Source organism: Python bivittatus, unplaced genomic scaffold (genome assembly GCF_059951505.1).
Source record: "Python bivittatus isolate LINGU-HERP-01145 unplaced genomic scaffold, Pbiv_v1 ctg000250_np1212, whole genome shotgun sequence".
Lineage (NCBI taxonomy): Eukaryota > Metazoa > Chordata > Lepidosauria > Squamata > Pythonidae > Python > Python bivittatus.
In genome coordinates this window covers 1077634-1105606 of record NW_028277057.1, presented here as the reverse complement: position 1 = coordinate 1105606, position 27973 = coordinate 1077634, and the positions used below count along the sequence as shown (strand labels likewise).

Here is a 27973-nt window from a genome sequence, read left to right as displayed (position 1 = left end):
TTATTTTATGCTTCAAAAAAGCAGGCCATATTTTTTAAAGTTTCTGGTGTAATATAAGGACACCATCAAGCCCAATGCCTTACCTATGTCTCTACTGTATAGAAATTGCAGATAAGTCCATGCAAGCTAACAGTCCACCTTGTAGTGTGTCAACAGTAAAGGATCCAAGAAAATATTAGCCTTAGGCCATTTCAGCATGGCCAAATTTTCCAAAGCAACTTCCCTAGCCTGCTGTACCACTAAACATACTAGACTACAACATCCATCAGAGCCATGCTGGAAATAGGGGAGTTGTAGTCCAGTACATCTGGAAGTGCCTCTGAAAATATCCGTTTTAAAGAACGTGTGAAACCCGTTCCAGTAGAATGTGAAAATAAGAGTGTTTTTCCCAATTCAGGAAAGAGTAGCATTATTTCCTTTGGGTGTCTAGGTTATTTATTAATTGCATTTTTATCCCACCTTTCCTCAAGGCACTCAGGGTGGTATATATGGTTCCTCTGATTTATCCTCATAACAACTGCCCAAGATAAATTCCGTCGGAAAGAATGAGGGTGTAAATTTCCCATTGAGCTTCATGACTGAGCACGTATGGGGATTTGAGTCTCTCTAGATCCTAGCCCAACATGCTAAGCACACCACCAGGCCCCTCTAGAAACTGCCATATGAATGGTCTTTGCAAAATTGAATGGGGACTATACATGTTTTAAAACATAAAACACAGTGACATAAAAAGATGCCAGGATTTGACAGTAAGATGTAGTGCCACAAGAAAGGTGCACTCCTGTCCTGTTGTTTGTCCCCAGTGAATGAGCGATTGGCCCCAAGTCTGGTGGTTAATCCGTGCAATGCTGAACTTAGTCTAAATTAAAGGGAAGTATCTATCAGGATTAAAAATTGGCATTTTCTAGCTCTTAGGTCCGTACTTGATTACTTGCTGTCAGTCTGCGTCCAGAGAATGTAATCCTGATGGACAGGTCCCAGTGATTTTCGATGGGATTCTGGCATGTTTAATTCTCGTGAAGGGAACCCGTCATCGATAAAGTTTAACAAAACCACAAAGCACAAGGTCAGAGGAAAAGCAGCCTCAGTACATCACTATGGTGAGCCTGTGGAAATAGTACTGTATTGCTGGAAAGAGCAGAGATGGGCTCAACAAATCTTTCCGAAAGGAGGCAGTTTCAAATTCTGGTAAGGCACTATTTCTGTCATACATCAGAGAGGTGAATGAAATAGGGACCAGCTTTGCCATTACTCTTATTGTGGAATGGGTGGGACTTTGGAGAAAGGGCTTTGTTTTATTTTAGCTCAGCAGAGAGAACACATCATCTTGGCCTCAAGGTTTGCCACAAACTTTGCTGCTGTTATTGAGGTCATAAAACTGGGTGCCTGCTTTACTGGAGTTATAATTTAATGAAGCAGCAAGGCAGATCCCAAGTTTTTTGACTCCTACCCAGGCAACATTGCCACAGAGAAGGAATATTTTTGCTCCAGGTCCTTTCCCCTGTCTTCTGACACATTGATAGGACAGGCATAGGTAGAGCTGAATGTCTCGGATGGAATCTTTCGATGACTAAAGCAAATTACAAAGCTTATTTTACTGATATTTACTTATACGTTTAAAATGTCAATGTTATGGCCACCTGCTTGCATAACAACTTTGTTTGGCAGGTCCTCTAGAAACAGCATCCTAATTTTTTTATTTCCAGCCAGGTTTCAGCACCAGATTTTCCTTCTGACAAATACAATTTGATATAAAACTAGCAGGAACCAGAGTTTTTCATCTTTGGGCTCACATTTACATCATTCTGATTTATTTTTTTGTTTGCCTACTTTTCCGTTATAAACTCTATTATTGAAGTCTGCCCCAAAAATGCTATTTGCAAACTCTGCTTGGTAACATTTAAGTGCACTGTTATACACAAGATTAAGTATGATAGCGTTTTAATGATTTGTGCTGCTCACTTTTGACCGTGGAATAGACTGCTGTATAGTTTGGTAAAAGCAACCATCATCCTCTGGCTGGCTGGCTGTTCAGCAAGAAGCTCATAAAGAGAGCAGCCGCTACGCAGCCGTCCATAACCTCCACACTGCGTTGTACATGAGGATGGGAAGAGAAGGCACTCTGTCCTTAAAGGAGGAACTGTGGTGTAACAAAAAATACACGCTTAGCACGCAGAAAGGGCATTGGCTGTTTAGAAGATGGGATAGTCGATGAAGAGATGGATTCTACCCGTTGCCAGTCAGAATCCATAAAAGTGGCCAGGTCCTGATTCCCAAAGTCATCCTGGGTTCCTTAATCTTCATTTTTATTTTGCCTTCTTTCCGGTAGGGAGGAGAGAAGTGAAGTGAGGGTCTTCAAAGGCAGCAGGAAAGAAGATCTTGATAAAAACCTGGAATGCAGAAATCATCTGAATCCATTACTTTTAATCATGTTGGTCTTACAGGATCTATCCGGGCCAGATTCATTCTTGTCCTCACTATACTGCAAGGGGGCTTGCCATGAGCTTGGCTTATTCAGCACAAATATGAGTTGAAGGATGGAAACTTGGGGCAATTTCTCTTCTTTTACCCTGCACCTAAGATTACTTGGTGCTTTAGCAGTCTGATTCCCTGGCAGGCTTACTAAAAGTGGTGAGTGGCCTTTACTCTGCAGGTCGAGATGTGATCCAAACTGTTCAGATGAGCTACTGAACATATCCAGATCTTCCAAGTGACCCTTTGGTGCTGTGATCCTCATCATTCAGTTATCACTGCAGTTGGCCCAAATGGGTATTTCTCTAGGCTAATCTCAGAGAGCCCCAAACCAAAAACAAGAAGCCAAAACAGCTTAATAACTGATCCAGGCCTGGACTTGTTTTGTGGGAAGAGAAGAATTCCAAGGACAGCAAAGGAATGTGGTCCATATTTAAAAATCTTAGCTACGTACCTTAAACTTCAGTGCCAAATTTTCAGTTCATGGTACATTCACACAAGTTTAGTATTAGGATATTCCATGTGAAATTTGGGGTCCCATCAAACCTTGTTTAAGAATGTAGTATTAGATACTTGAGAGCTAATTTGGTGTACTGGTGTCAGGTCCAGCCCAAGAACAGCAATGACACAGTCCAGTCCAGTTCCTTCATTAGCTTACACCTTATAGACAATTTTGCCAAACTAAATCTATACTACAGCAACTAGTGGATATACCCTGTGAGATTCTAGGGAGTGGCCATCCTGAACCTCTTTCACTTCCCACGCTCCCCCTGCAGACCGTGTTGGCTCTTGCCTCCTCCGTCCTCCTGGAATGCACCTCCTCCTTTCCAATAGCCTTGATCTCCCACATCACTCTCCTCCTCGTAGATACATTCCACCAGAGGTGGTGAAGGCATCAGGCTAGAACTGGAAGACTGAGTTCTAGTCCCACCTTAGGCACAAAGCCACGCGGGTGACCTTGGGCCAGTCATTGTTTCTTAGCTCTAGGAAGGAGTCAATGGCAAACCACTTCTGAAAAACCTTGCCAAGAAAACTACAGGGACTTGTCCAGGCAGTCTCGGAGAATCAGACACGATTGAACAAAAAAAAATTTAGATACTTAGGAAAAGCTTCTTTGTGTTGGTTTTGGAAGAAACCATTATCTTAGATTCATTTCAGTCTGGATTCTACCTTCAGAATAGAAGGCAGTTTTGGTTGCTCCCTTTATATACCGTTATTAGAAAAGTGCTAGTTCTTTTAGTAAGAACATCTTGAGTGAGCACCATGCTCTTATAGAAAAGGAAGAATGGCTGCTACAGTGAGTGGAATCAGTGCTGGGGAGTACTGGGGCTGACCCTATTTAACACCATCCTCACCTCTGGGCCAGTTCACTTGCTTCTGTCTTCAGAAGCTTTTTCTGAGAAGGGGCCCATAGGATTCAGCAGACTCTCAGAGGGGTCCTCTATGGAGCTCCATACAGGATGCAGGCTTGAGAAGCTTGCGTCAAGATTCACCATCCTTTTAAGCCCGTAAACCTTGCTTACAGCAAGCTATCATGGAAAAGGCCTTAATTTGCCCTCTAACATAAGTCTCTTGCACGCAATTACTCCATGTTTTCTGCCTCCAGAGCTGTCCCTTCAGGACCTTTTGTGGGCCTTGCACTGAAGAAAGCAGATCAAGCTGAGATGGTCAATAAGGCTTCTGGGTGGGCTGGAAGTGAAACAAACAGCCTTTTTGTTCTCCTCACACCTGCCTCCTCTTCTCTGTGACAGACTGAATCAAGGAATATGGAACATTAGAACTGCACAGTACTAGCTGTTGGACAGGAGAAGGGAGCAAAGAGATTTTTGAGTACTGCTAACTAACTCACTCACTCCGTGGTACATATTTCTCCCATTCGCTCCCCCTAACGATCGAAGAAAAAGCTTAGTGGCCTCGTCATAATTCTGTTGCTGTTGTTGGGATTTTAATTATTTCTTTTTCAACTTAAATTGCCAGTTTAAGGTTAGCTTGCCTTCAGAATGTTGTTTTCTTTGGCATTTAGGTTTGACAGTTTGTTCCTTCCAGGACAACACCTCTTTCTGCAGAAAGAAAGGGTCATCTTTTTCTTTCAGCAAATGATGGAGGTGGATGGAGAACATCTTCAAACCCACCATTCAACCAACATTTTTTTCTCTGCCCTTCCTTAGATGACACAGCTTCTCCAGGGTTCTTCAAAACACCCACCTAACATCTTTCTATTAATTTTCTGTTTTTCTGTTTCTGTAATAAAGTCACAGAGTCATTGTTGGGAAATGAGAGAAGAGATCATGTTTATAATACTATTAATGTCAGTTGAACAGAGGAGCATCATGGATCTTATTTCTACTTGCTTAGTCTGAAATGGAGTTAGCTCTACACCAGTGTTTCTCAACCTTAGCAACTTTAAGATGTGTGGACTTCAACTCCCAGAATTCCCCAGCCAGCATGCTGGCTGCAGAATTCTGAGAGTTGAAGTCCACACATCTTAAAGTTGCTAAGGTTGAGAAACACTGCTCTACACCCTTTCTGAGCTGGTGGGCGCATTTGGATATGAGTACATGTTGTGGGTATCCCTTTATTTATTTTATTTATGCCTCACGTTTATAGAGCCACCAATCTCACAGACGTGACTCTGGGTGGCGTACAATAAAAATGAACCATAAAAAGCAAAAATTAAAAACATTCCATGATAAGAAAAGCAACAATATTATTAAAAAGAGACTAGGAGAGAGCATAAAAAGAGAGATGTTACAAGCAACGTGGCCATCTCAGTGAATTTCCCTTATGCAAAATTATTCCCTTATGTTATGCAAGAAGGCTTGCCTGTTCACAGAATGCTGCCATGGTGAGTCGTTCCCATTTCCCATTTCCCAACTGGTGAAAATGCTCCTTCTCCCCCATGTAGCTTCTCAGCATGCTTCCTACCTTCTCCCAACTAAGTTGGGCATTCCAAGGTAGAAACCAAGACAACACAGCTGTATTTTTTAGCACAGCAGCCTCCCGCTGGACTTGTAAAGAAATTGTTTGTTTTTTTTCAAGCCAGGCGAGGTAGAGTGTTTGGCAGGAAGCAAGGGAGGTCTTTGTCCCTCCCTGTCCACCCATTGGTGCCTACAGGGATCATGTAAGGGATCCAGGGATAGAGTGTGAGCTCCAAAATGCTTTGCTGAGATGGTGACACGTTGGCATAAAGACAGAAATCCTGGTATTTGTGAAGGCACATCAAAGTATGCAAGGTAGAGAGGAAAAAATGGCAGTCTTTTGGGGGACAGTGTGTTTCTCCTGGCCTCCTGAAGTTCTTGGGGATTTGGTAACGGATAGATAATTGGTCATTTTCTTTCATACAGCAGAACTGATAGTGCTATCGAAAGAACCTGGTTGACCCTCTCTCCTCCTTCAAACCTTTTAGAGTTTGGAGTGGTGATTCTAATCCCTAAAAGCATTCATGAGATACATCCTGAGTTAATTAAATGAGAATAAAATAACTCTGAAATGCCATTCTGACTTGGCCAGCCATCCAGCCGTCTCAAAATCACTTTCCATCCTTTACAGCTCCCTGGTGTTTTCAGCGCTGTGCTTTTGACCAAGCCTTTTAAAGATTCTCCTCCGAGCTGCCTCATTGCTTCCACCTGACTGGATTTATGCATTTGATCTTTTTCCAGAGCAACCCTGTTTCATTAGGGATCTCGCTCCAGCAGCAGGCCGTACGAAGTAAAGCATTGTTATGGCTCTCGGCTTGCACTTATATGAAATTGCCCAATATCTTGGGTAATTCAACCTCTTCCAGCTTAGCCAAGTGGGGAAAGAGTTCGGAGTCTGCACGGTCATTTTGTTCAAAAGCAGGCAGGCCCCTTGCAGCATCTGACCTGGACTTGCAACTGCACGCAGTTCTGTTCCAGTGCTGGGTTGCTTATAGAATAAGCTACATAATGGTTCTTCTAAGAGGACTGTTCTCTTCCAAATGTATTGTGAGGTTGAGGGTTGGGCTGTGTAGAGTTGAGGCTAGAATTTGACAGTGCATTCTCTTTGCTTAAGGCAGTGTTTCTCAACCTTGGCAACTTGAACATGTGTGGACTTCAACTTCCAGAATTCCTCAGCCAGCCAGGCTGGCTGGGGAATTCTGGGAGTTGAAGTCCACGCATCTTCAAGCTGCCAAGGTTGAGAAACATTGATCTAAGGCATAATTTATCTCCTTCATGCTGCTTTTGTTAATTCCATGGGATCAACATGGTGGCCAGATAGTACAAGAAGCTCATGTGGAATGTCCTCTGAATTTTTGTGGTTTTTAGGGTTAGACAAGGCTGAGAATGGCTTTAGACAAGGGGTGAAGGATGTCCAACATCAGAATGAGCTAAGTCAAATTATGAGAATACCTCACCCGTTCAGGGGGACAAAGGCTCTTATTCTCCTTTATCTGCTCTAAACACTGAAAGGTTTTCTCTAGAGCAGATTCTACCTTTAATTACCTTCAGCAATCTTAGAGGGCAGATTTAATAGCATCCCAGTAACACAGTCACTGCTCCCAAGTGCGATAGTTGAAATTGAGTCTGTTGAGTGTATGTTTTTACACAATAAATTTTATTCTGATTTGAGACTAAGGGTGCTTCTTTCTCTGGTAAAAAATGTGTCTTGACTGTCATGATGTGTTTCATATAAATTATATTTTGGCTGATCATAATTCTGAAGTCGCTTATATAGGTGCAAATTTTTGTGTGCTGTTGGGGTGCACCATTGTAAGGTCACTGCCATGGGGCAGATTTCATTAATTGATTGATTGATTGATTGGATTGATTAAATATATACACCACTCATCTCACTGAATAAGAGACTCTAGGCAGCTCACAAGTAAAAAGTGATAAAAATGATTTAAAAATCTTTACAAAAGTATACGAAGCTAAAAGACAGAGAGAGCGTCCTCAAGCTACCAACCGCCCCCAGTACTGCGAACCCCCATTGGGTCCCCCTGCTAGTTGACAGAGCCAGGTCTTAACAATCTTCCAGAAGGCCAGAAGAGTAGGGGCCAATCTCACCTCGGGGGCAAGATGTTCCTAAAATAAAAATGGATAGATGCTATATGTACCATATCATACTACGCCATAAGGGTGTATGTGATGTGATCAGGTTACTCTGTTAATTATATTTAATGGTGGTTTTATGTGATTTCTGGTCTATAACCACAGTCCTATTTTATTATTACAGGCTAAGTTGTGTAACTTTTAATTGGCCAATTCTAGTCAAAATAGAAGTTTACTTGTAGAAACTTTTGAGCAAAAAGGATTCTGTTGATGGAAGGGCTTCAAAAAAAGTGTACTAGTACTTGGAAAGTACTAGTAATGAACCTTAGGAGAAAAAAATATTCCGGCTTCCTAGCTAAATTGATGGGAAAGTCCTGACTATCTACCCAGGGGTTGTGGGGGAAGAGGCAATGAAAAATCTCATTTCTAGGCATGGCCATATTTGGCATGCCACATTATCTGTAACTATTCCTTTCCCAAAGGATGCTTACAGAAAAGGGCAGCTGAAACATCTGAGAGATAGGTGTATCTTTTATTCAAGAAAATAAAGAGTTTGGGACTTTTCCATAACAGAGCTATCAGCTTCTTTGGGAGAAGCTCTGTCAAGGAACTGGTGCAAAACCAATTTATCTTCATAATATAGACCCAGCAGCTCTGTTTTTCCAGTTCTTAGTCATGCATTTCTTGGAGAAGAGATTTCTTGGAGAATCATAGAGAAAATCTTATTTCTCTATCATTCTAATGATAGAATCATCTATGAAACTAGGAGTCAGCAATGACTTGGTGGCACATAATCAATCTTGGAGAAAATATTGCTTTCTTCTAAAACTTGAGGGTTCTCCTGCTGCAGATTGAGGACATTGAATATAGGTGTGCTCACAGAACAATCTGTAGTTTACTTTCCATCATTACAACATGTAGTATCTCACTTGAACTGCACATCAGAAGCCACCTCCAGGAGATAAAAACACATATTGTCGTAATAAAACCAGCGTGCGAATAAATTGAAATTACAGAAAGAGAGGGAGAAAATTTACATCAACCTGTTGTTTTTCCACTCTTTGTTCCTTGCAAAATGTACTGTTGTCCTAAAAATGGTGATTGTGTCTTATATCCTTGGTTCAAGTAATCAGCTGTACCCAAGGGGAGGGAAAGTGTAGACACAAATTTATTACAATAGTGTTCTAAGAAGCTAAAGGAATATAAGTAGCAAAATGCCCAAGAATTACAGTTTTGTGCGGGTGCTCAGAATTGCACCAGCCATCTTTATACTCCTGCTTTGGACTATTTCTGGAAACCAAGGAAGCTCCATTATATCAGGATCAGACTATCCATAAGTATCTGTTCTATTCAGCAGTGGCTCTTCTGGGCCCGAGGAAGCTGATGGGTGACCACACAGGCACAGGTTTTGTGTCCCAAAGGCCACATCTTTTTCCCCATCAGCCTCTGAAGGTGTTTGGGGGAGTGATGTGTGTGTGTTTAAATACAAAAATGATGCAAATTGGGGTGTGTGTGCAGAAATGAAGAGATGGGTGCCACCCAGCACTTACAAGACCCAGATTGCAATTCCTGTTCTGGCCATCTTAGGTATGAAGCGAGACTTTTGGCATGGAGAGCATTGACCCAGGATGCTGGCTTCTGGTTGGCTAGGGAGAAAGAATGTCTGCTGAACTGATGTGTATGCAGTGTAGAAGGGCCCAAGGTGAGAAAAGGCAGTGCACACTCCATTAATTAAATCCTAGTCCTCTGCCTGTGTGCTAGAGTTAAAAACTGAATCTCCAGACAAAAAACAGCTGAAGTTTGCAACTAGAAAAGGAGAGGAAAATGGGGAACTTGAAAAAGTGATTGTCCTGAGAAAGGAGGGTATGGATTCTGACAGGCTAGGATTTTGACTTTGTTTTGACACGGGTTTTCTTCTGAATGCACATGTATTTCTGGAAAGGTGTATTTTCACAGGCACTCCCCTTGCACTACCTCAAAAAAGCGGTCAGAATAGAAGACTTGGAAGATCTTGTTCTCAAAGTTGTCAGCAGATGAAAGCTGGTTGATAAGGAAATGGTGGGGATGTGCATTAGCTTTAAATAAATCAGAAATGGATACTTGAAGGGACATGATTTGGAAGGATTTTATCCCATTCAAGTTCTGTTGAAATTAAGCAGAAGAATTACCCTCATCATGCAGTTCCCATTCCTAGCAATTAAACTGGTGCCAAATAGCTTCTTGCCGGATGCCCCAAATTTGTATTTTCCCTTTGACGTAGCTCAGTGGCAAGTCTCTGATACAGCTGTACTTCAAAACTTTGCCCAACTGGATGACCAACTTTACAACAATAGGCTAGCTGAGGTCATAACTTCAGTTCAGAGCTGGATCTGAGCCTTGGACTCCCCCATTCCAGTGCCTTCCATCCTTCCTCTTCCTCTTTGAATCAACAGTGATGGCCTCTGCTTGCCCTGCAACATTTAATTGGAAACCATGGCATTTCATGTATTTGAACCCTGATCTGAAGATGGGATGTTTTGTTTTCCTCCCTGCCTCCTTTCTCCTGTCCAGTTGAAAATACAAATGTAATCAGATCATGTGCCCAAGGTCCCTTTGTGGAATACTCAGACTTCCCAACCCTGGGATTCCTTGGACATCAGGCATTTGAGGAATTGGCTAAAATAATACTTGGGATACAAAGAACAATTCATCAACACAAAAGGCCTTCCGTTTTGTACAGAACCCAGCCAAAGGGGAGGCAAAACCATTCATGACGTGGGATAAAAGAGCAGAGCTGGTAAATAATCCTTCAGTGCATTTCATGCATTTAAAGACATGGAATTTGTAAAAGGCTTCTGTGTAAAGAAAAACTATTCCTCTCCCCTCTCTCGCGCCCCCCCCCCCATTTTCAATTAAGCAGGCTGGAAAAATTCTTTTATTATTATCCTTTGCTGGTGGGGAGGGGAGCAGGGAAGCTGTCGTTCTCGTCTCTCTCTGTTCTTGATGAAAGGGTTGGTAAATTATCAAATTAAAACGACCCCATTAGTTTGTTACTTTTGCAATATCAGGATAATTGCCTGTGCCTCAGGCACTTACTCGTGCGTGCATGTTCATGTGTTTTGTCCGTATGTTGCTTGGAGTTGATGCATTACTTCACCTAATAGGCAAGGGCGTAAGAATCACAATCATTAATATTGCAGAATTGCTGGAGCTGATAAAAAGGGAGACAAGCCTTGTCTGACAGGATGTGGATTTTCATGGCCCCAGCCTTCTGTAAACATGCTCAGAAGGAACTTGTTTTGGGACCGAAACTGGTAGATTAGGAAACAAGGGAAGAGGTTTAATCCAGCGATCATGAGTTTATCTCAAATCACACCAGTAATTGTTCTTCAAAACTCTTGGTTTGTCACAGAAACTCAAGCAAATCCAGCAGAATTCTCTTAATCTTTTTTATTGCCCTGGTGAATAAGAACCAGTCCTGTGTTACAAGGCTGGGTGATAAGGTCAGCCATTCCAGAATAATTGCAGTGATGGAAAATCAGAAAATCGTGCCTTTTCTCATATTCATGGTGGCATTTGCCTCTGGCTTTTAGATTCATTATTTAAGCTATTTATACTGCTTCCTATACAAAATGCAGGTAGTCCTCACTTAACAATGGAAATTGGGACCGGAATTTCTGTTGCTAAGCGATGAAGTCGTAAGGTGCAACATCATACGACTGCATAGCTTAGTGACCGCAATCCCGGCAGTCCAGTTGCTGTCGTTAAGTGAAGTTCTCAGGTTGTTAAGCGAGGACCTCCTCACAACTTCCTGCTGGCTTCCAACAAGCAAGTCAATGGGGAAGCCAGCAGGAAGTTGCAAGTCCCAGGCAGCTCGCAAGCAGGCCAGCGGAGGGGTAAGTGGCTGCTACAGCACAGTGCAAGTGTGGCGGGGCTGGGGTGGCTGCTCTGGTTGAGAGAGGGTGCACAGGTGGCCACCGTGGGCAGGGGGTTGCTGTGGGCGGGCACACGCTACAGTGTATGAGATCACTAGGGTCTTGTACTCTGTAGTCAGATTCCTCAGGAGAAAATGTGGTGGGAGCGGGAGAGACTTAGGAGTGACTTGCAATCTTCCCTGCCAGCTTCCCCATTGACTTTGCTTGTGGGAAGCTGGCAGGGAAGGTCACAAATGGCGAGCACATGACCATGGAGATGTAAGTGCGAGCCAGTTGCCAAGTGCCCAAATTGCGATCACGTGACCCCATGGACGCTGTGACAGCCACAAGTTCAAGGACTGGTAGTAAGTACCACTCATCCATGCCGTCATAACTTTGAATGGTCGCTGAACGAGTGGTCATTAACTGAGGACTATCTGTATGAAAATCTTGTGAAGGGAACATAAAATGTAAAAAATACCAACACAGAGAAGTAAAAAATGTGTGTGTGTTTTTTTTAAAAGCAGAAGCAAACAGATTTTTACAACAAGGTCCAAGATGCATTTTCCAGTGCAGCGCCTACCCCCTGGGATAATCCCTCCCCCTCAGTTTTGTGGTTGATCCTGACCCTGCTGGCTTTTAGAAAGGCTCCAGAAACCTATTTATTTCCATTGGGGCCAAGTTGATTGCAGTTGTCATCTGGAGGGAATTTGGGTTCTGATCACCTATACATTGTTCTTTGTAACTGCCTTGTTTTCTGGCTGTTTTATCCATTCATTCATTCGTGGAATTTATATGGCCACCCAACTCAATTGCGACTGTGGGCGGTCATAGAAGTTCCGTGAACAAAGGAATTAATGATGTGCCAGTTGGCATCTCCTGAATTTTCAGGGGGAGCTTTCTGGAGTAGGTGCATCCAGCCTGAGTGAGAATTGCTGTTAGAGTGAGCAGAATCAGCCCTGGGGAGTGGGCTTCATTTGGAGGCATAAACTTGTGTCCTGCACAGAACTCCATAGAAGAAAAGTAGAAAACAGTGTTTAAACCAGGGATTCTTAACCTTTTGGTACCCTGGAACCTATTGAGAGTCTGGTGGAACCCACAGATTCCTTCTCAGGAAAACATATGTAAATGCATAAAATAAAATATGTATAGATTGTATTACAAAAGAAACCAGCTGTGCCCAAATGTAGTTATTAAAATATTTTAAAATAACACATCTGTAATATAGTAATATTAGTGCTTCTACATTATCCATTCAATCACTAACAAGATAATGTTCTTTTTGAGGGGTACACTAATTTTAGATAGTAAGATTTATTGAAGTTAGTAAACGTTTTTGGAGTCTAGAGGCCATAAATTACTTTGCTACCTAGATATGTTTTTGAATGAAAAGCTATGTTTCAGTTAGAGGCTAGTGAAAATAAAGTTTTAATTTTTTTTCCCATTCAAGTTCACGGCCTCCCTAAAATCTACTCATGGACTCCAAGTTAAGAAGCCCTGGTGTAAAATGATGAGCAATCAGTGATGGGGAGACTGCATATGCTCCCTCATCATTCACTGAAACATGGCTTGGGAGAAGGTGGCTTTGGACGCAGAAATCAGAAATGACTGTGGACAGTTTAGCTCAGTGTTGTCCAAACTTGGCCACTTTAAGATGAGTGGACTTCAACTCCCAGAATTCCCCAGCCAGCCATGCTGGCTGGGGAATTCTGGGAGTTGAAGTCCACTCATCTTAAAGTGGCCAAGTTTGGACAACACTGGTTTAGCTCCATCTCTGCTCGTCCTTTCTCTCCAGTAAGAGTTCTCTGCATCCCTTCTCTCAGTTTTCCCCTGTGCCTGCTGCTCTCCTTCTTCTACATGTATGAGAATGGCCCTATGGTCACCTACAGCGAAGAAATGAATCCATTCGCCAATTTCCATCTTGGGACTGATTTTAAACAGCAGGCTTCCTCAGAATTTTTGCATTGTTTTGCTTCTTTCCCCTTCCCCTGCTATTTCTTACATCTGTGTGTGGATATGTGCACATGCCTCGAGTCAGTGTTGGCTCCTGGTGTCTGCCTGGACAAGTCCCTGCAGCTTTCTTGGCAAGATTTCAGAAGTGGTTGGCCATTGCCTTCTTCCTAGGGCTGAGAGAGGGTGGCTGGCCCAAGGTCACCCAGCTGGCTTTGTCCCTAAGGCAGAACTAGAACTCAGGGTCTCCTGGTTTCCAGCCTGATGCCTTCACCACTACAGCAAACTGGCTCTCTTACGTCTAGCCCAGAGCAAAGTTTTGGAAAACCCAGAAGCATGCACACACTTTAATGCAATGTTGTTGTACAACACTTGTAAAAGTGTTGTCCTACAATGAATATAGAGGTTTCATGGGCCAACATGAGTATAATTTTTTTTTCATATTGTTAAGGTGGCTCCACATATAATTGTGCATTCTGCCTCCTTCCATCGTTTTCTTAGCGCTGGTTTGCAGAGCCCCACATGGCATGATTTTTCTTCACCATGCATGTTGGGTCTGCAGTACAAATGGCCTAAGAACATTTCCGCTAGTCAGGTTACCACAGCTTTTACAACTGGAACAGTTTCCAGGTCCTTCAAGGACTGCATCATTACTCCACCAGTAATAACTTGAGAATTAAACCAGACAGAAGATCCAGGATCAGTTTTCAGGATCTGTACAGAATTCATTCATTCATTCATTCATTCATTCATTCATTCATTCATTCATTCATTCAATTTATATGGCCACCCATCTCAAGTTCATGGCTCTGGGTGGCTAACTGTTAGCCTTGCAAGGTAGTCCAGATAAGAAGCACAACCAGGAGTACTTGCTCTATCTTTACTGTAAGGCTACATTAACAGACTCTTGCAAGTCTGAAAGTACCCCTCCTGTCCCTCACTTTTACTCTCAAAAACTAGGGAAAGTCCCTTCTGAGACGCTTTCTCCACTTCCACCCCTCCTTTGGAGTCAAATTTCATTTATCAGACCATTGTCTAGGCTGTGGCTCTTCCTCCTGTCTCCCAAGGTCATTCCCACATACCATTACACTAACAGTGCTAAAAGAAAATATAAAAGCATAAAAAAAAAAAACACACACACACACATAGAAGCAGCAGTTGGGCTAAAAAACAGACCCCTCAACCACAGGTCCAGATAACCAGTGCACGGGCTCAGTCCCACCTCCTGATGGTGTATGCAGGACTGGATGTGACCAGCCCTGGGACTGGAGACAGATGGAATACAAAGTTGACAATGCAGTTACAGTGGAGACAGTCAGCTTCCATCTTACATATAATACAATATTGTATTATATAATTATATTGCGTATAATGCAATATTCTATATTGTGCAGTGGCAAGTACATCCCTTGCTACTGCTCATGCTATGAAAACCACAACCAATTCTAAGTCCCTCGTACATTCCTTTATTTTGTTTGTTTGTTTGTTTGTTTGTTTGTTTATTAAATTTCTCAACCGCCCATCTCACCCCAATGGGGGAACTCTGGGCGACTCACAACAAACATTAAAAACATAAATATATATATAAATACATAAAACATCAGTTAAAAACATTACTAAAAAGGGGAAGGAGAGTCCAAGAAGATGAAAAATCTGAGGCTGAAGACAGAAGGCCTCTATGGGGCTAGCCATATGATTCTGGAAGTAGCGAAGGGCTTATGTCTTCTGCATGTGCACATATATGCACAGGGATTATTTACAGACATCTTTTGGACATCCCTTCCATGAAGCCCCCTCGGAAGAGAACAAACTCCCCAGACGTACACAGTGGCGTAGGCTGCATCCCCCCACCCCCCGATTTTGTTGCACCCTAGGCTATACGTATAAGTGGAGATGTTTGACACTGTCCAGTAAAAATAGGCTTGCTGTCTTGTATGCGGTCAGCAATTTGCTGGCAAAGTTCAAGACTCAAAGTTCTTAATCTTACAATAAGAGAAACTATCAGAAAGTCATTAAAAAAGAAAGAGGACTCATTAGAAAGCTTGAAGGAAATGCCGGTGAGCTGCAGGAATGTGGTTGCCCCAAATGACTTGAATTTGTATGAGACACTTCGTCTACACTTTGTGTAGAAAGCTCAGTGCCAGTACCTCCCATCAGGAATACTCTGCAAATGTGCCAATCATCCTTGGTTTTACTGTTGTTTACCACACTGTGTACTCTCAACGTTGGGCCTTGGTATTTTTGAACATTTTGAACGTCTCCTATTGTATGGTAAGAAAGGTTTAGCTAAGATTCTAGGCTGCTCCCTGCCTTCTCGGTACTGATCGTGCATTTCAGGTATGGATTCAGAGGGCCAATGAAAACATGTCTCATGCCTATAAATGGTCCCTTCCCTTCCCTTCCCTTCCCTTCCCTTCCCTTCCCTTCCCTTCCCTTCCCTTCCCTTCCCTTCCCTTCCCTTCCCTTAATATAATTTGTATTAAAGCTTTTAAACAAGAAGCTAAAAACGAACCCCAACTAATATAAAGTAAGGAAGAAGAAAAAAGAAAGAGAAAAAGCAAAAAAGTGCATGAAAAGAAAAAAGTAAGGAAAAAATAGAAAAGAAAGGAAAAAAGATACAAAGAAGGGGCTTCTGATATTCTTCACAGCAGTTACAGTATAAATACAAATATGTTTTAACCTCTTTCTCTAATGGTACATCATATTACTCTTCTTTCTGTCAATGGTTTCTTTTGAATGTATGAAGACGTGAAAGCAGAATTCGGCCTAAAAGCCTCCGTGTCCCCTTAATTCAGCACTTCTGATATTGTGTGTGTCCTCAAGAACTTCCACAGGGAGTACATTAAAATGTGCTAAGATTCGGGCCCTCTGGGATTTGGGCACTCCTAGTAGCCTAAAGAAAGGTGACTGACTGCTCAGGAAATCATTTAAAGCAATCATTTAAAGTCTACTATTTTCCTGCCAGGAATGCCCCAATGTGCTCTGAGCGGAGAAAACCAATCACTTTGGTTTCTAAATTAGGTGAGCCGACTTCTCCAACACTGGGTAGGGCGGATGGATCCGGTTGGGCTTCTAGATCTTGGACAGGTTGCTCACGTGCAATGAGTGCTCAGTCATAGCCCATCATTAAAAATGCCTCCCTAGGAAAACCATAGTATTGCCGTTTTGCAGAATTGTCCTATTCCATATTGGGGAACCCAGACCTTCTGAAAAGAACAACCAGTGTGCAGCAATATGAATCTGTCTCCTGTTTCAGCTCTAGAATGTCACTGGTGGGTTCTAGATTTGGGTAACAGGTCTTCATATAATGCCTTTCTAGGTGCCTTGAACCTGATGCCCCGTCAGCATCTTGATCCATCGAGCCAAACCTGACTCTCTAGCACAATGTTTCTCAACCGTGGCAACTTGAAGATGTGTGGACGTCAACTCCCAAAATTCCCCAGCCAGTCGTCCACACATCTTCAAGTTGCCACGGTTGAGAAACACTGCTCTAGCTTGTAATCCACTCTCAAAAGGTGTTCAAGAACCCCTCTTTTGTCTCACATTCCACTAAAGCATGAAAACAAGGTTGATGGATAACGTACTGCTTAGTGGACTATATATCTCGCAGCTGGGGCAGTTCACAAGAGGTGCAATGAATCATGCTTAGCTTTCATAAACATGGTTTCCCCCTGCTAAGAAAGACAGTAATCACCACTAGATCTGAGAGAAAACTTTACCCAAGCCAGCAATACTGTTTGTTGACACCAGCTGTTTTGGACACTGAACATGTTCATGTAAAATCCTGCTGATCTGCTTATATCATTGCTGGAAAACTATGAATCACCCTTTGCAGGAAACAGTTGAATTATTGGGAACCAGGAAGCTGTTAAGAGAGCCAGTTTATCTTAAATGTCATATTTCTTACTGAGAGAATGGTCCCCTGATCTTGGTAAGCATCTGCCGAGAAAGATTTCAGTATTTATATTTATTTTATTATTATTTTTCATCTATTTCTAAAACATAATACATTCTATTTTATTTTTTAAAAAAATTTTAGCTGCCTTGAGCGCCCACCAGAGCAGAAAGATGGGAAATAAATCAAATAACTATAACTGTGATTTCTGTTATCCGGTCTTTTTCTAGCTCAGTGACTGTGCAGGCTAGAGATTATGGGAGATGAAGGGTAGTAAATTGGAACATTTTTAGCTTCTCTAGTTCAAGAATTCCTTTCCCACAAACTTGTTTGAGAGTAGGAAGTACAATTTGCAATTGCAATTTAATGAATTACAGGAATGGCATGCAGTTTCTACCTGATTTGTACACATCTTACATGCATCTTTTCTGCTTTCAGACTTTTAGCCTGGCTGATCATGTGAAAATGTAGCTTAATACCTCTGAAATGAAAAGTGGCTGTAAATGCATGAATACTGCATAATTAACATGCTTGGGTTTTTTTCTTATGTAACTAGCACGGTAGAGCAGTGTTTCTCAACCCCAGCAACTTTATGATGTGTGGACATCAACTCCCAGAATTCCCTAGCCAGCATAGCCAGCTGGCTGGGGAATTCTGGGAGTTGCAGTCCACACATCATAAAGTTGCTGGGGTTGAGAAACACTGCCTTAGAGGGAGGGGAGCCTGCTCACCCTCTTTCGGGGGGGCTCATTCATGAACAAGGAGTGGATTTTAGGCAAGGCAACAGTTTGGCAGGGCCTGATCTCTGAGACGCAACCTCTTAAGCGTCCTATCAGTGCCTACCTGTTACATGGCTCATGTTAATTCCAATGAAATTCCTCTTAGGTTAGTGCCCCACATTATTTGTTCTTGTAGGAATAGCGTTTGCTGTTTCCATCTGAGCCTCTTCTAAATTACGTTCTCACCTCTCTCAACTTTGCATTCCATAGTTCTTATGACATACATCTTAATTTGTGGTGTTTTGCTCATAGGTCCCAATGACGAGCCTTATTCCCACCTTTCTTTCCGTTTGCAAAGCCTGTGAACCATTGCTTGAAGTGGCCTTTACAATAATTTAAATGAGATTTTAAACTCCTGGAAAACAGACCTCTTCCTCCCTCTCCCACAAGGCACTCCCCCAGTTTCTACTTTAATAGGGGACATCTCCTAAACAGGAATCCCTTGAAGACTCCTGTTTTTAATAACCAGCTCTTCGTTTCAGAATTTCTTCATTTCTCTGATCTGAATCAGAGAAAACTGCCTGATTTACTTTTTTTTTTTTAACCCACCCGTCCTTTGCTGTTGAGATCCTCAAAAGCAAATGGCTTGCTTTTATCAGGTACTCACAGATTGGCTTCCCATTTTTCTGCTGAGAAGTGCTGCGAGTTATCAGAAGGGTTTTGAACCAATTAAGAGGTTTTACATTTGAAATCTCCTGACAGTGTCGCTTTCACTGAATTGTATGGAGATGTAAAAATTCAATACTATAGGATCTTAATATACTCTTCAGAGGTGTTAGTGCATAAACAACTGGTGGTTCAGAGTCTCTTTCCTCCACACTCTGTAAATAGAGAAGGGATCATAGATCATGTGGCTCAGGATGATAGGCATTGCAGTCCCTTACAGCTGGAGGATGTTGGGTAAGATTGGTGTAGGCTGAAAAAGGCCAGCTCTGGGTCAAGCTCTATCAAGATGAAGGCAATGAGAGAAGCAATCACTTCCATCTATTACAGCAGTGTTTCTCAACCTTGGGAACTTTAAGAGATGTGGAGTTCAACTCCCAGAATTCCCCAGCCAGCACTGCTGGCTGAGGAATTCTGGGAGCTGAAGTCCACACCTCTTAAAGTTCCCAAGGTTGAGAAACACTGTATTAGAGGAACGATCTTTGCCTCTCTCACAGTGACCTCTTTTGTGTTCTTGTGAACTTCTAAATTTTGTTTTCTCCAGGGAGGCAACTGGTCAATTGATAGTGATACTTTGCATTGAGTAATTGGCCCATTATTTCATTTCTGAATCGGCTGAACTCCATGTTTTAACAAGTCACCAAAGCTGCTCTAAGAAGATGGCTTTTTGTTGAAATTTCAAAGAAGACCCCATATGTCCCCCTAATACTTCTTCAAACCCAACTTTCTGGGTAACCTCTAGCGTAACTCCTAGGCCCTCGGGACCACTTCTTGCCTAGCCTGTGGATTCAGGACCCCCAATGATCTGATGAAGCCTTTCCCGTGAGGTTCTGTTCTTGTGTCTCCCCAGGTACCTGATTCCACTCCCCGTTGTCATCGGGGTGTGCTAGAGGGTGGGTCTGCTCCCTGTATTTTTGGAAACCATATAAGCTCCAGTAATACTACATAAGCATGAAGAAAGCAGTCTCAGCATTAAATTCCATAACCTCTGGTAGCATTTTTTCTACAGCCGCATATGCATTGACATCCCTCAGGGGAAAGTCAACTCAAGTTCCATTCAAGCTGTGTGGGTTTCTGTCACTGCAGGAGGCCTCCGGGGCGCAACCGTGGTGGATGCCTTAGATACTCTGTACGTCATGGAGCTGCAGGAGGAATTCCAAGAAGCCAAAGATTGGGTGGAAAAGAGCTTTGACTTGAATGTGGTGAGTCAGCCTCTGAATACGTTTCTCTGTTTGGCAGAAACCATCAAGTATATTTTGAACCCTGATGTTTTGACTGGTCCTCCGCCCCCACTGCCCGGCGCTCTGTAAAAACAAGCTGAGAATAGGACAGTGTACAGTTGAGTTGGGAGGTAACTTGGCAGAGGTGTTAAAGCCAAAATGCCTTGATCACCAGATCAGCCAAAAATCTGGTTAGTGTCTACATCAGTATTTCTCAACCTCAGCAACATTAAGATGTGTGGACTTCAACTCCCAGAATTCCCCCAGCCAGCCAGCCAATTCTGGGAGTTGAAGTCCACACATCTTAATGTTGCTGAGGTTGAGAAACACTGGTCCATATCTTTGGAGCTTGCCTCCTTCCTGTTTCCACCCTCTCTGTCATTTCTCTACTCAGCTGGATCATTTGAGAACTAACCAGGTGCAGGTATTTGAAATATTGGCATTCCCGTTGCCATCCAATGTTAAGGAGAGATGCAGTTTTCATTTGGGGTCTTCCAACGGCTTTCTGAGATGAGTTCATCTCAGAGAGCTTCAGCTATTGGGCCGTTTAATTTTAAAATAAAATGAGTTGTTCCTATTGTCAGTTTGCAGATAGAAGGGGAGAGGAGATGAGGCTTGATCTCAGATCACGCACATCTAATTGTAAATCGTGCACAGTGGCTCTGAATCTTGTAGAAGTAACATTGGGCTTGGACAATCAGAAATATACTTCTGAAAACTTTTGTTCCAGCTAATCCACTTTTGAAAATGAAACTGGATGGATTAATGTCAGGTCTCACGCAGCCCTTCCACGTAATGGGATATTTGATAGAATAAAAGGGCAGTCAATGCTTTGGGGAAGGAGATTCCTATTCCTTTCCGCGCCCCCCCACAAGAGAAGGGAAAATAAACTTTTTATTTAAGGCCGTTGAAAAGTAGTAGCAGAAGCAGTGTGTTCACTCATAGACAACTGCATCTCTGTGAAAACAAAATGCTGGGCCAGATACATTGTGGTCCAACCATGCAGGTCTCAGATGAATGTGTATGTGTATGTGTGAGCAAATATATCTATTCTCCTTTTCTGTCTCAGAGATAGGATCTCCATGGCAGCTGTGAATATAAATGCAGTTGCATAAATAAATCAATGATAGGTAGAATCAGTGAAGAATCTGGCCAAGCCTGAAGAATATCTCAACCAAAAACAAGTCTCTTTCCCCTTCAGATTGCTCATCCCTTTTTTAATTGTTAGATTTATATTCCACCTTTCCTGCAGGAGCTCCCGGTCATTTACATAGCTTTCCCTCCTTCCATTTTTCCCCACAGCAATAACCCTGGGAGGTAAATTGGGCTCAGAAAGAGGGACTGGCCCAAGGTCACCCAAGGAGCTTCGGTGGCTGAGGGGGGACTAGAACCTGTGTTCCCCGATCCCCGTCCAGCATCTTCACCAGTACGCCACCTTGGCTCTTGAGCTGAGAGAGAGTGGCAGGCCCAAGGTCACCTAGGGAGCTTCTGTGGCTGAGGGGGGACTAGAACCTGGGTCTCCCTGCTGCCAGAAAGTCCATGCTTTGCCTTTGACCACTTTTTGGTGGGAAGGAGAAGCAACAAGGTCTTTATGGGTGATCCCCCAAGTAAACATCCCATTTCTTTGAAAGGTTTGAGGCCATAACACCAACAGCTCTAGGCAGCATGGCTAGTTAGGGGCAGACTAGAGTTTTTAAAGGTGTTTAGGAGTTCCACAAACAGGACATAAGGGTAGTAGTGCTGTTCTACTGGAGTTTAGGAATGTGTCACCTCTGAAGCTTGAAGAGAGTATATTGTGTTTATACGCAGACTGCTTTACTCACCATGAATTTGCTTCATCTCCAGGTTGGATCTCATACAGTTTTTATAACGCTTGAAATAGCCTATAAATACTTGGTTCTCTGTATCCCACTGCCATGCCTTAGTTTATCCCATTTACTCGATCATTTTGTTTAGTCTCTCTACTGTTCCTGTGTTAACTGAGTTTTGTGTTGCTGCACAGACTGAGGTTTTCCAGGTCCCTGATTTGAAAACCATTGTGGACTTGCAACCTGCTTATATCACAACAGAGCTGCATTTCTAATTCCAGGCTGCATCATTGTTTTTGCAGCAAGGCTGCAGGAACAGCAGATAAAATTGCCTCTCCCTTGAAAAGCTTTGTTTTGAAATAGATGACCAACATGGGCTTGCAAATGGGCAGTCATGCCTCATAAATTTAGCTCAATGCTGTGTTTGGAATCGGATCAATAGGCCAACAGACAAAATAGAGAAGGGTTATTGATCTGTATTTTCACAAAAGCTCTCCCACCTGCCCCGCAAATCAATCCGCAGAAGCCTTGTGAAGAGCCGTGTTGTAGCGTTCAATGCAGAAGAGGCCAGATGTGGACTGAAAGTTTCTTTCAATCCAGATGAAACAGGACAACTAAGTTAGAAGTGAAGCATTTAGGAAATGCAAAAATACAAGGTATCGTTCTCAAAGGTGAATACAGAATTCCAGGTGGTGTTAGCCTGAATGCATTGGATGAAATGGGGGTCCTAGATTCAAAATGTGCTCGGTCGCACAACTAGCAGCGCCTGTCCGTATGGCAGCAGCATCCATTTATTTGATGAGTGCAATCGTGGGCTGTGCCTCTCACCAGAATGGCCCAGTGTGAGTCGCGTGGAATATAAATGCCACATGCAGGTTGTCAACGGGAGGATCAGAAAGCAAGTCCTCCTTTTTTCAAATGGGCTCTTTTACGTAGTCTAGACATACCTCTTCTACCTGGGGGGAACGGGGGTGTTTGTGCGTGTGCACCTTTACAAAAAGCTGGTATTTATTCAGAAGACAAAACCGAATTGGCAGGAGGAAATGTTTGAAAGGGACGGTTTGACTGCAATTGCTTTGACATTTCACTGCTCCAATTTTTATAAATTTTTATGGGTAAAGGGCTAGCTGGGAAATTCAGTCTACCACATCAGTGTTGTTATTAAAAAGGGGAGGGGGGGTTCACTAGCTTATTCCCATTATCTTCTCCTTTCCATCTATACCCACTGATTTAAGGGGGGTTAACTGCTCCAGGGACTAATTCCCCTCAAGCCCCCCCTCTTTACTTGAATAGATTTTGTGAGCTCTTCGAAAATTGCTAAAAACACAGAGAAGAGGAGATGGCTGAAACAGAGGATTCCTCTTGCTCTCTTATATTCGTTCTTCTTCCTCTGAGTTAGAAATGCTGAGCAAGTTATTGCTGGGTTTGTAAAATGTATACCAATGAGGAAAGTCATTTGGGTCATTATTAATATTAATCAAGCAACAAGCAAGGAGCAGTTCAGACAAGGTTCCAGCTTCCAAGCGAGGTACATAAGGTAGAAACCCGGTGATGTTATTATGTTATTAATTAATTTATTTGTTAGCTTTACATCCTACCTTTTGTTCAGGAGCACAGGATAGGGTCCATGGCACCTCCTCCTCTCATTTTCCCCTCACAACAACAGTCCTTTGAGGTAGGCTGGTCTGAGAGAGAAGGTCTGCCTTAAAGTCACCTAGGAAGCTTCCATGGCTGAGGTGGAACTAGCACCAGGGCCTTCCTTGTTCCATCCAACACTTGAACCACTACACCACCCTCTCATAAATATCTGTCTCAACCTGAGAAGTCTGCCCACCCAACTACTGTATTGACCCCTTCTTGGTTCATGGAAGTCACAGCTTACACAGGAATTCCCCTACAAGGTCAAACTCCATTTACAGTTGGAGATGGTGAGGAGGACGCACAAGCCGGTGCCTCACTCTTGGGCCCCCTTATACATATCACAAGGAACATCTGCACAAACGGTCAAACAGGTCAAGATGATGGCCACGACCATTTGATCACAGTCCCACCCTGTTTTTACATGTGTTGCACAAAGAACCAGCTAAAAAGGAGTGGGGTTTCGGTCATGCTCGTAAGGTCCCCATCTTGACTTTTTCATCTCCCTGTGGACGTTCCTGCACATCTCCGTATATGTAGAGTCATAATTAAACCAGTTGCAAAAGAGGGACAAAGCCCTAGAGCAGTGTTTCTCAACCTTGGCCACTTTGGACTTCAACTCCCAGAATTCCCCAGCCAGCCATGGGCTGGGGAATTCTGGGAGTTGAAGTCCACACGTCTTAAAGTGGCCAAGGTTGAGAAACACTGCCCTAACAGTGCCAGCCAGCCACCCTAAACAGCAGGCTTGCATTCTTTCTGATCCTCCTATTAACAACCAGTGTGTGGCATTTTCTGATAAATTCCCTTGGCTCTTTGGCTAAGAGAAACTGATATTCTACAGATAACCTGGACCCCAAATTTCCAGCCAGCCACGTCAAAGAAATTCCAGATGTCGTGGTCCCCAAAGCGTGCAGAGGGTACCCCATGAGTGGAGGCTGTCCACGAGGGATATAGTGAGTGGGAAACGCTCCTTGTTGGGGTGACAATATGAGTTCTATTTCTTCCTTCTGGAGAAGGAGGTGGCAGATGAAATCTTGGGGCTCCTGCTTTGCACCACAGGGCTACCTTCCCTCGCTTGTGTCTCTGTTAAGGATTGTGAAATTGCAAGTACTAAAAATGGGTTTTTATACCCGTTGTTTCAGTTGTGCTTCCTTGTCTTAGCATTCGTATCTCTGCCGACTTAGAATCTGAGACATTCCTGCTTCTCTTCCTGCAGAACGGGGAAGCCTCCTTGTTTGAAGTGAACATCCGCTACGTTGGAGGGCTTCTGTCTGCGTATTACCTGACCGGCGAAGAGGTTTGTGCTGACCCATTTGCACGGTGTGTGTGCAAAATAGATTTCTCCATGGAGAGCCCTCAGAAAGCCCTACCCGTTCCCTTGCCTAAACCAGCTAAAAATGTTGCTTCTTTATGAATATCAGAGCACTGATGATAGCTGTTAATTAAGTTGGGCATAATTACTTGGCCTGGCTCATCCAGTCGGCATTTTCTCCTGTGAACAATTTTTCCTAGACAGCTCACTGGTTTGGTACATTGGTCTCTGCAGAAATGCCTTTGGCTACGGTCTTGGTGTTGCGTCCCGAATTCGTTAATGACCGGATGCTGGAGAGAAGGACTTGTGTCATTCGCAAGGGTCACCTTAAATGCTGCTGTGAACTATCTTTTTATTTCTTTATTTTTTTTTTAAGGGGCAACCTCTTTCAACTCTATCACCAAAAAGCAAAAATCTTCCTTGGCATTAAAGCTCCTAAATTCCATTGCCTCATTCCAAGAGATTCTCCGTTATCTCAGTAAAGAAGAGTGCATCTATGAAGCTCTGGGGTGTATGCACTAGTTGCCGTAACCTTGGGCATTAATTCTTGGAACCAAACTACCTAGGCAAGTGTTTTCATAAAACTTAGCTACAAGTAGGAATCCCTTTAGCAAGAACTTTTTACTAAACTTATGGTAGGCATTAGACTTAAAAAGGGGTTGACATACTGTTAGCCCTGCGAAGTCATCCAGACAAGAAGCGCAACCCGGAGTACTAGCTGTATCTTTCTTGTAAGGTTGCATTAACAGAATCTTGCAAGACTGAAAGTATTTTCCCCTCCACTCCTTTTGCTCTCCAGAAAACTAGGGAGGGTCCCTTCTGAAACGCTTCCCACGCCCTCCCTCCTTCTGTGGTCTGAGACATCTTTTACATGCCAGTTGTTCCATCTGCAGCTCTCCCTCCTATCTCCCAAGGTCATTCCCACAGACCATTACACATACTTATGGCTATCAGTGGGTACTCCTGACCTAGAAGCCATCTTGGTGGGATGACAGGTGATTGTGAGAACCAAAGTTGGGGTACTGATGAAGATGCTGGATGACAAGTGGACAGGTTCTACTCCTCCCTTAGTCACACAAACCCACTTTGGGGCTAACCCCATTCTCTCAGCCCAATCTACCTCACAGTGTTGTTGCAAGAAAAAAGATAGGCAGTAGTATGTACGCCACCTTGAATGAAAGGCAGGATATAAATCTAATAAATGAACAGATATTATACTTCTCTTTAAGGATAATACTGTGTCCCTCTACTGGAATGAACTGTAGTCTTCTACAGTTAATTCTACAGGTAAATTAACGACCGTTCATTTAACGATGGTTCAAAGTTACAACAGCTCGGAAAAAGTGCTTTATGACTTGTACTCACACTTATGACCCATGGTCACATGATCATGATTTGCAATCTTTTTTACAGTGGTCATTAAGCGAATCACAGTCGTTAAGTGAATCATGTTGTTAAGCAAATTCTGGCAAAAAACATCCATTGAGGAATCTGGATTTGCTTAACAACTGTGGTGATTCGCTTAACACCCATCGTAAAAATGGTCGTAAAATCGGGTCTGGTCACATGGTGACTCACTTAATGACCACCCCTTTTAACAACCAATTTTCTGGTCCCTATTGTGGTCATTAAGCAAGAACTACCTGTATGCACTGTGATAAAAGGAGCCACCTTTAAGATCTCATAAGATCATTTGTGACATAGAGCTAACACAACTACCCTTCCAAAGTCTGAAGACACTAACTAAATATCTTGGGGATCTAATTTGGCTGCCTTCTAAACTAGTGTTTCTCAACCTCAGCAACTTTAAGATGTGTAGACTTCAACTCCCAGAATTCCCCAGCCAGCATGCTTAAAGTTGCTGAGATTGAGAAACACTGTTCTAAGGGAGCAGGTTCGGAATGGGCATAGTCTGACTTTTCTGATCCCCTGAAAAACCTGTGCTGGAATGCCCCTCGAAGAATATTCTTGCCTTTGGAGCAAATGCTCTCAAGGGTGACGTTGCTTCCCAGGCCAATGAACATCAATGGCTTGTACCAAAACAGGTTTTGCAGCATGCTGTAATGCCACGGCAGTACAATTCCCACTTGTTTTCCCATTGTTCCGTGGTACACACAGAGACTGATTGCACTATGTATTTTTGATGGTGTCGAAAGGTTGCCCAAAATTTCCAGGATAGAAATTTGCTTCCTGCTGTGATTTTGCATATTAGAACAAGGGAGCTGCGTGGTTCCAGTGACAGATTATAAGACACTTGTGTGCAGAAGCGCTCTGTGGTCAGCTTGGTGTTTTTTGAAAGGCACAGCAAACCAAGGCAAGCTGTGAAGCTTTTCTTCAGAACTGTCTTTGAGACTTAATTTTTACAAGTGAGCTTTACCCCTGTGGGCTTGGCAAGGCAGTTTTCCTCATTTAGACGAAAGCTTTGGATCCTGTAGATGCCTCTATAAATCATTTAACATCCTTCCCTTTATAAGGGATTGGTTCTTGATTAATATATCTGCAGAATGACGCGGCTTCTCACTTTTCAGCAAGTTCAGTTTCTGTGGTGATGGCAGCAAATGAGGAATAGGAAGAAGATGTAATTTGCAAGTGGTTAAAAAAGACTGAGAAACTGACTAGAACAGGGCATTATTCAGAAGGTTTAGAAGAATGCAAGTGTGGACGCTGGGTTTAAGAGACGTGTAAAGGAGTGAGCTGTTAGGAAACAGCTGTGTGGTGCTAATGATCGACTGTCTAGACTGGCAACAGGTATTGCTGGATTTAAAATGCACCCCCAATCCCGTGTCTGTCTCCTGAAGCCTGATTTGTCTCTTTTGCATGAATATTTGGTCTAACGACACCCTTGGGAATTTCCCACCCCTCCAAATAAGAACTTCATTCTCATACTTTCGTCAGCTGAATGAAAACAGCCTTGTCCAGGCACGAACTTAAAAACAGGGAGAAAAGGCATATCCTCATTTTCCCAGTTGGCAGTAAAACAGGTGGTGAGATAGGAAGCTGGAACTTCTGACTTGGTTGGTCAGTCTCGACTTGGTGGGTTCAAAGGAGCAGCTGCCACGGCTTATGGGGAGTGCAAGAGGATGCCAAGGATTTGGTTGTTCCTGAGAGCCAGACGTAGACCCATGTTTGGTCAGTCTGCTTCATCTTCATTTTCCACAGCTAACCCAGGGCAGGTCTCTAAAGGTTGATTACATGTGGCAGGAAGAGGCAAAATGCAAATATGCGAGACGAGGAACTTATTGTAGACTATTCACTTTCATGGAGCTGAGGGCTAAGTTTCTGCAGGCAAGCTGAGATTCTTCACTTGTTCAGTTGCCTCCTCGATTTATTC

The 27973-nt window shown here is 43.0% G+C and overlaps 1 protein-coding gene across 2 annotated transcripts in view; it reads left to right on the top strand.

Moving 5' to 3' along the window:
- Positions 1 to 27973, top strand: part of MAN1C1 (mannosidase alpha class 1C member 1) — a 138510-nt gene that overhangs the window by 87007 nt on the left and 23530 nt on the right. For both annotated transcript variants that reach the window (XM_088140936.1, XM_088140937.1), the window contains exons 3-4: positions 19751 to 19866; positions 24547 to 24627. In XM_088140936.1, the coding sequence (XP_087997062.1) occupies positions 19751 to 19866; positions 24547 to 24627 (197 nt within the window). The remainder of the gene's footprint in view (positions 1 to 19750; positions 19867 to 24546; positions 24628 to 27973) is intronic.